Source organism: Eurypyga helias, unplaced genomic scaffold (assembly GCF_000690775.1).
Source record: "Eurypyga helias isolate BGI_N326 unplaced genomic scaffold, ASM69077v1 scaffold31765, whole genome shotgun sequence".
Lineage (NCBI taxonomy): Eukaryota > Metazoa > Chordata > Aves > Eurypygiformes > Eurypygidae > Eurypyga > Eurypyga helias.
In genome coordinates this window covers 1-8,999 of record NW_010251312.1, presented here as the reverse complement: position 1 = coordinate 8,999, position 8,999 = coordinate 1, and the positions used below count along the sequence as shown (strand labels likewise).

General features: G+C 39.4%; 1 protein-coding gene across 1 annotated transcript in view; it reads right to left on the bottom strand.

Moving 5' to 3' along the window:
- TJP1 (tight junction protein 1) overlaps nucleotides 1-7,994 on the bottom strand; it is a gene marked incomplete at its 5' end in the record, with an annotated part of 25,778 nt that extends 17,784 nt beyond the window's left edge. The window contains 11 exons of the mRNA XM_010152002.1: nucleotides 89-340; nucleotides 757-1,110; nucleotides 2,250-2,350; nucleotides 2,886-3,096; nucleotides 4,129-4,211; nucleotides 4,622-4,717; nucleotides 4,851-5,035; nucleotides 5,448-5,667; nucleotides 6,304-6,412; nucleotides 6,924-7,074; nucleotides 7,889-7,994. Of these exons, the coding sequence (XP_010150304.1) occupies nucleotides 89-340; nucleotides 757-1,110; nucleotides 2,250-2,350; nucleotides 2,886-3,096; nucleotides 4,129-4,211; nucleotides 4,622-4,717; nucleotides 4,851-5,035; nucleotides 5,448-5,667; nucleotides 6,304-6,412; nucleotides 6,924-7,074; nucleotides 7,889-7,994 (1,868 nt within the window). The remainder of the gene's footprint in view (nucleotides 1-88; nucleotides 341-756; nucleotides 1,111-2,249; nucleotides 2,351-2,885; nucleotides 3,097-4,128; nucleotides 4,212-4,621; nucleotides 4,718-4,850; nucleotides 5,036-5,447; nucleotides 5,668-6,303; nucleotides 6,413-6,923; nucleotides 7,075-7,888) is intronic.
- Between the last annotated feature and the right edge of the window lie 1,005 nt (nucleotides 7,995-8,999).

The window sequence follows — 8,999 nt, the reverse complement described above, 5'->3', positions numbered from 1 at the left end:
GGAATGCTCCAAATAAGGGCAAAACAAAACAATTGCGTGCTAGCTTGATGTATAGCAGGAAATCAGCGCAACAGTGTGGCACAGGTACCTTTGCTGGATCTATATGCGGCGATAAGGATGATGGCTCTTGATCTCTTAGGACTATATGAGCTCCCTCAGTACTTGATGTTCTTAAGGGGCCCGCTTGTGGTTGGTAAGAGTTGTAAGGAGCAGCGGTAGGCTCCTCCAGTCTGACATTAGTTAGGTTTACATTAGCATTTACTGCAGAGGTTGATGAGGTTGCAGGGTTTGATTCAGGCGACGGGGAAAGGTAAGGGACTGCAGGTGAGGCTTCTGCTTTCTGTGAAGTGTTTAAAATATTTTAAATATACTGCTATTGAATCACTGTATGACTTTATGATTTATATTAAAATAATTTAAATGATGCTTTGCTCAAAGCAGCTAGATGTAGAATGAAATGTACTGCAAATACCATGCACTAGCACTTCCAGAAATTCATTATGTTGAAGATTAAAAAAAAAAAAAATTTAATCAAAGTAGAATTGTACTTCAATCCTCTCCTGGCAGAATGAATCACTAACACAGGTAGGGCAAGCTGACTCTCCAAATTCATTATAACATTATTGTGGCTGTTGACAGATTCTTGTCTGCACTCACAAAACTGTTAAGTAGACTATGAACACAGATTTCTTGTTCAAAAGAACCTGCAGTGTGAAGTAAATGTATAGTGGTCTGTGTATACAGCTACTTTCTTACCGGCTGAGTAGTAGTTGCTTTAAATCCTGAAGAATCTATTCTGAGATTTGGCTGTGGCTGAGGTTGAGATGCATAAGTAGGATAAGTTTGAGTTTCATGATGCATTCCAGAAGAATCCTCTCTAACAGGTTCAGAAGAACGCGTAATAGCAGATTCAGGAGGAGTCCCAACCTCATCATTCAGTGTTTCATCCAGTTCTTGATCAGTGTAAGCACCCCCTTCTGTATCTGTGTCTTCGTAATCAGATGTGTGCCTACTGTCTGTGCTGTACATAGAATATTCACTACCAGGAGCTGAGAGGTAAGAAAGGCGGTCATCGTGTAGATCAAGGTCATCACTTGTAGCACCATCTGCCTGTGTCAAACAAAATTAGAGTACGTTTATTGAAGTATCTTGTAAAGAATGCCCTTTTCCTCACAATGTAAAGCTAGAAGGTTTTACGGTGAATAATGAAGAAGTTAACAAATAAAACGCATCTATTCTGTTCTGAACCACAACAGAAAGCCTGGAGTTCAAGTTAGTTATATTCCAAATCCAGCAGCACAGCAGTATGAGAATGGAATAATCCTGAGTATCACAGTGGAGGAGAAATCGGGTTTTACTGTTGAAGATGTTAAACCTAAAAAGCCTTTTCTGCAGTGTAGCTCTATGAATCACTTTGCCAAGGGGACAGATGACTGTCAGTGTAACAGAGGGGATAGTGCACATGGTCCATGGAAACCTCTGTGTTAGAAGAGATACAGAGCTTCACTTTGAATTGATAATACAACACTGCAATCATTAACAAAAGGTATACAAGGAGGCTAAAAGAGCTCAATCTGAACAGAAATACATGATGCAAACACTAAGAAACACGTAGCAACAGCTGATTCATTACTTGCTTACTTGTAGTTGGCACTTTGCTATTAGTTCTTCAAGCGGATCAATCTAATGTGCATAGTGTAACATGCAGCTTAAGAAGGTAAACTCAGTTTTAGTGCAGAAGACACTTGTGATTTTGTGTTTGTGTTCTCACAACCGAGAGAACACAGTTCCCAAAGGTGAGAGAGAACATCAACATGCCTCCTGCTTTTACATTAATGAAAAAATAATTCACTGTGAGGCAATCCCAGCCCCTAGTACCAATGCAGCAAATCACCCAGAAGTTGTCATGAAAAAGAATCCAATCCCCACAGTCTACAAAGCAGTAACGTACCCTGCAGTTAACAGTGGTGACGGGCAAATGCTCCCGCTTACTACTATGTGCACAAAGACAACTGTACAGCCCTCACTAACAGAGGAACTGCGCTAACACAGTGACAGATCAGTTCCGAGCACTTCATGCAGCCATGAGGCATGGCTACTTTACATCTTCAAGTGATGGTTAAAAACAGAGGGGTGGGAAAAGGACAAACTTCACGGCACAAGTTATCTGTAATACCCGTCAGAGTGAAAGAACAAAACACCTCTCAAACAGAGTTTTACCACTTCTCCCCAAACATCGCACGTCTTACCTTTCCTTCCGAAACCCACACTAGTTGGTTCTGTTGTTGCTGAATTGCTTCCTTTAGAGCTCCATACCAGCCTTCATTCATTGAGTTCAAGTTTATGGTAGCTACAAGTACAGCAGGTTAGTTTGACTTTTGATTTCTGCAGAACTAAGAAGGATCTGTACCACCAGTAATGAAACAACATAAACTGGTAGGTTAAAACTATGAGATTTAAATAGTAATGCAAACATCAGTATTCAAAGCAACCTTAAGGCCTACTGATGTGCTTTGGGACATGTTACCCCATAGGAAATACGGAGTTACCAGTAGCTTAGAATAAAGTGAGGCTTCAGTTTAGCCAGACCAAAAAAATAAAATTACATAGTATTATTTATTCAAATGTCTGATTTTGGCTGATGATCCTGCAAAGCACCAGATCTATTAGAAATGTTATCTGGATGTTTCAGCTCACTTCATGTTCGTGCAGTCACATGCAAATGATGCACACATCAACGACCTATTGGTTATTGAACGGGGAGGGGCTTGAACAAGTCAACTACTACTTGACTTGGTCCCTTTGCAGAGAGTCTGGAGGAAGATGTTACTCACATCCTATCTCCCCCTCCGAAGAATACTAATCTAGTATATCAGATTACTTACTTGTAAATAGATGGTGATTATTTTTGCGGAGCTTGTGAGCTCTTTCATACAGCTTTCTGGCACTTTTTCGAGATTCTGGGCACAATCTCATTCTCATAGTCTTTACACCCTGCTTAGAATCAGGATTTAGGAATACTACAATAGGATACCACTGGGCATAATTCAGACGGTCCACTGCGTTCGGAGTGACATCTAATAATGCATGTTTGTCCTGTTGTGATAAAAAGGACAGAGGCAGGAAAGTGAATCACTTATACTACATTTTTTCAACATCTTCAAAATAAATTTGTGTAATTACCTTTACAGAATTCATTGTTTCAAAGTATTGACTTAAATCTTTCTCCTATTTGAATAGTAGAGTATCAGAAACCAAACTGATTCCAATACCAGGCTATATAAGCACATGCATTTTGAACTGTATGACTAACTATGTAACTGTATGTTTTTTAATATTTACCTCCCTCTTAACAAAAACATATCCCCTCCAAGTAAGCAGTTTGCTATTACTATTCTAATAGGAAAAAAAGGAAAGATTAAAACACAAGACAGTCTCACTATATACCTCCCATCCTCCTAAAAAAAAAAAAAAAACCCACACAAAACACACCACCAAACAACAAAACACCACACCACTGAATGCAAGAACTTGGCCAGGTTTCATCCAGTGCAAGATCTCTCAAGTACACAGCATCCTCACTTTGCTGCTAAATATCTCCCTTAACTTACGCATCCCAAAGGTTTGCAGTTCATTATTAAGTAAGGAAATAAAAATGTGAGTAGAGCCACGTATCATGAGCTAACGTGCTAAGTTCTAAGGATATTAAGGAAGCAAGACTGAAGGACCTCTTCCCCTACTCCTTGTGCAAAAAACCCCATCAAGTTATTAGCTTGCAAATTCGGGTGGGGGGAGACTAAAAATTCCGTAAGAAAAGCAACAACGTCTAGCTGTAATATCACAACATGGCTTTAAGTGAAAGAGGAAACAGCTTAAAACAGCCTGAATGAAGAGAGGACAACATCCCCTGGAACAAAGCCTGGAATTACTCCTAGGCTGCAGTTATTAACACTGAGAAGCAACAGGATAGTGGGTTTGGTTTTTTAAATTAACCAAAAGTAAGATGAGAGTTATTTTTAAAGCAAACACACTCATTATTGTTTTACATTTAAAACACCCAACACGTCACTTGATGATACCACTTGTAGGCTTCTTGTGTTAAAAGCACAGTGACAATAAAAGACTTACTCTATCGATTATCTGCTTTATTGTGTGCAGACGAATAATGCCAGAACTACGTTGGTCAGTACCAGCATCTCTTGGTTCACTTTCTGGTAAAGAGGACAAAGTAAAAATATGTTGTGAATTTACAACACACTCTACATTCCCTCATTATTATATAACAAAATTTCACAGCTCAGTCAGTCAATACTGATTGAAGCAGTGCTTCAAAACAATGCAGGAAAGTCTATCCACCAATCTGGCTATAAAAGTCATTATGTCTTTACAAAAGCACTTAGAAACAAGACTATAACGTACTGAATTAAAAGGAAATGTGAGAAGGTTATAAACAGAACTGATATTACCTTTAACTTCAGAGAATTATCAGCAACCAAACAGTAAAAGATCTTATATTTAGTCTGTTCCTTCACGTTAACATGCTGAACACTATCTTGACAACAGCTAAAGAAATAAACAACCTCGGAAAACCAATAACTTTAAAACCTCATCTCACACTTACTTGCAATTTGGAAGATATCTGGTTCTTCCCTAGCAAGCTTCTCCCGTGCAACATCAGCTATTGGACCGAAAATGGTTACAGGTCTGAGAAACCCAGCTAGAATTGAAGGAGAGAAAGCCAACATATATGGATTGCTTAAAATAAATGCAAGATACTCTTAAATACACAGGCTAAATCAAAGCAAACCACACAAACCTGTTAACCTGCAACAGTAAGAAGAATGCCATACCTTCTCGAAGAACAACTCTTTCGTAGGCAGGAAACTTTGTCTGAACAGGTTGGGCAGAAAGATCTTCTCTGCTTTTTCGGAGATTTCTTTTTGAGCTACGCAAACCTCGGAATCTCCAAAAATCTGCTCGGTCTCCTCCTGCTGTCTTTGGAAGCGTGTACTGTACGCTAGCTAGTTGCTCAGCTCTACGATGACAACAAATCCCAACGAGTTATCAAGGAAGTCAGCTTCTGAAGTAATGCTTGACTAGCAAGCTTAAACTTCCAAAACCACTACCACCCACTGATTCAGGCTTTTGTTGTTTCTGTATTAGAAGTACAAGGCAGAATTACTGTGGCTGTTACCGCATTTCTACAGCTTTATCTAGCCTTGCCTCTTGAATTGAAGAGAGTTTTAATGTTTTTTGTGGACTGTGCAAGGCTCAAAAGCAAAGCACAGATCAGCTATTTAACTGGAATTTAACAGTTCTTCACTTATCTCTGACTGAACCACTTCTACACACTAACATTCTGCAGACAAGTCCAATCATTCGTTACACAGACAGAGAATTTGAAATTGTAGCTTTAAAACAGCCATTGGAGTGTTTTAAGTTCGTACCTGTTTTTGTTAGGTATGATACCTCTTTCAACTTCCTTATGATTCTTGCCAATTCGAATTGCCAGCCATGAACCCAGTTTGCCATTGTATAGAGTGTCCACCACCCGGAACACTTCACCTTTGTTGAAACTCAATCCATAAGGAGATTCCTTTTCATATTCAAAATGAGTTCTGATATAGAAAGAATCTCCTACATCTGACTCAACAATGCGACGATAAACTGAAAAAAAAGAAAAAGAATCCCCAAAATATGACATTCTGTAAGTCCAAGTGATGTCCTAATGCTCACAAGAATTACTCAGAGCAGTGCCTCACCTTCGTTCCCCTCATTTTAAACACACAATATTACTTCAAGAACCCTTAAAACGGAGTAGCTGTGAGACATTAAGCAGCATAAGTATTAATAACAAACTCAACCAACATAAACTCAATTTTCATGGTCAGAAGTTTGGTGACAGCGCTAGCTTAATTCAGTTCCCTGGAAGGAAGGAATCTTACCGGAAAGAAGTTTGCGCGTGCATGCCCAATCACTCATTTCCAATGGTCTAACTGCAGGCTCTCCTGCACCCCTCCAGGCTGAATGCCAATACCCTTTGTCAGATGCTAGGAGTTATTTTTGGTGGGTATTCTGTTTGGGCTGTCTGGTTTTGGGGGTTTTGTTAGTTTGCTTGGGACGGTAAGGGGGTATACTGTTACAACATCCACCTCTAGACCATCTGTAGTAGTAACCTATCCCAAAGCAGTTAATAGCCATCATAAGGTGCCAATTTTCTGCAAGCCAGAGGTTAGCTGTCATTCACTACACTTCTCGCATTGTTCCAAGCAGTCTATTACATTACTCCCAAAAAATATTTACCATCTTTTTTCTTCTGTGCCAAAATAGTTACTTCTTCGCCTTTAGGAAGATCAAGCAAAAAAAGCACAGCTTCTTCTCTGATGATATTTGTGAAGTCTACGTTATTTACCTGGTATCAACAAAGTAATCAGTTTGATTTAACATAAAACAACGTAACAGCCTTAATTATACAATGGGAAATCAAAATCAACTTAGTGCTAACATCTGTTTCATACAAATACACCAACTGCATGTATCTCAAGATGTCTCTTGTACCTCTAAAGAGTCCCACTTTATTTCTTGAGTAAACCACAGCTGCCAGATAATAGGTAGCTGTTCATTTTATATTCTTTAGATGATTATTATGGAGCACCTATTAACATCAGTAACATACAGAGCTCTGACAATTTACTGACCCAACAGTTAAAAAACCACAAACAATTTATCAACTGAATTAGTCTAAGTAGTAACTTACTACCCCTCCTAGCAACAGTACACTAGCAGGAGATTTTGATGCTATTAAGCACATATAAAAAGACACCTGTATGAACGAACTATGAATGCAAATATGTTCAAGACTAGAGAAAGAAAACTTACTTTGGTACAACAAAACATTTGTGCTGTTATTGTTTTTGACATACCCTGAGAATCTGGTCCCCTTCCTCTAATCCTTCTTTCGCTGCAGGGCTGTCTTCCAGAACACCAGCTACAAATATGCCAACATCATTGCCACCCGCTAGTCGCAAGCCCACACTATCTCCTTTTCTGAATTTTACCAGTTTCATGCTTGGCCTAAAGATTTAGAAAATATTCCACTTAGAGGTGTAATAGCATAACATATCCTAGTAAATTTGAGACTGAACACATGCAAAGAATTAATTTGCCTATCATTTCCATCAGAGGATATTATGCTATGCATACTATAAACTGCTCATCAACTACAGCATTGCACACACTCATTAGCAGCACTACCTGCATTAACTTGTTCAATAGGGTTTGTCTTATACACTGATTAAAGTGAGGCACTTGGACACTCTCTTCTCAAAATGTTCCTCCTTTTCAAGAGCTATCTGGGCATATAGTCCATTTTGGCTCTAAAGAATTTAAGATGAATTTGAGACAAAACCAAACTAGATTCTTCTAATATATGCTAACATCCACAAAGGAGATCCCAGTTAAGTCCTCATTTCCATGTCATGACTTTGTAATTTCTGCAGTGACCTTTATTAACTGCTCTCAAATTATTATAAAAGGAAAAGAATATGCTGCAGTATCTCTCCTCTCTCTGGAGGTGGGAACAGAGCAGAAGGGGTGGGAGTGCTCAGGGAGAGATCAACACTGCAAATTCTTTTCACCAGTTGATCATTGTAGCTGCTCATTTCCATAGAAAACTGAAACACGTACAGATGGTATATCACACAACGAAGCGTCAGCAAGACTCAGGAATAAACCTGAAGTCTTCATCCTAATATTTCTCAGCAGAAGCGGCAGGACAGCATAGTGGACTTTACATCAGAGCATTTATGCAGGTTATTCGACACCTTGGATAAACGCTTGGTTTAGTAAAGGACCAGGCAGATTCAAACAGAGTTTAGATTTACATTACCGAAGCATGCCATCTTCATGGGTTGAATTGGGTAAAGGACCATCAGATGGACTGACTGGTAAATCCACATCTGGCTGACCTCCTTGTGCATATACTGGCTTTGGTTCTAATAAAAGATTAAAACATTTCAAATGTCCATTTGCTCATTTAAAGATGAGCAATTAGAGCTTAACTTAAGAACTTAATAACTTCTTCAGTACCTTTCCTCCACCCCACTTAAATTCACTTAAAAGTGCAGTATTAGAAACTTAAAACAAACAGAAGACACTCACCATACCATTCAAGGCAGCATTATTACTGGCCTAATTATTACTTCAGTAAAAATCCCAAAGCTTCCTTTGTCCTTCATTAAGCACTCTGAAGACCACAAAAATACAAAAACCAGAAGGCTTCATGCTCACAAGACCACTTTTAACCCTGTTGTGTCTCACCTTGATTTCTCTGATGTAACTTGTTCATCTTCCATTGGCTGTCTTCCCTCAAGAAGTCATTTTTGGAAACAAAAATACCACAAACACTCCAACTATGGCTGCATGACTTGAGGTGGGCAGATATAAATGATTATTTGGTCCAGTTGGTGGTTCTTGAAGATAAGCACTTACTATGGCTCTGCTGCATAGATTCTGTGGAGTCACTGGGAGCAAACTGCCACTGCAGTCATCTCTCTAACAAACACTAATACAAATACTAAAACTGCCCTACATCTCCTCACATCCAAACTAAGTATTTCCATGTGCCTATTCCCCTTCACTCCAGAAGAAAACATTTCTTCTTGCCCACTAACCAGTAAAATCCCTAGAGTACTTAATACTTGATTGCCAGTCCCTCAAACCAGTTATTAGTACATTACTTTGGATTAAGAACCATCTCGCAGATTTCCACAGCGGAAGGGGTTGGAACGGACCTCTGGAGTTCATCAAGTCCAGCCCCTCTGCCAGAGCAGGATCACCTAGAGCAGATCACACAGGAACAAGTCCAAGCGGCTTTTGAAAGTCTCCAGGGAAGGAGACTCCACCACCTCTCCGGGCAGCCTGTTCCAGTGCTCTGTCACCCTCGCAGTGAAGCAGTTGTTTCCTCATGTTCAGATTAAACCTTCTGTTTTCCAGTTTAT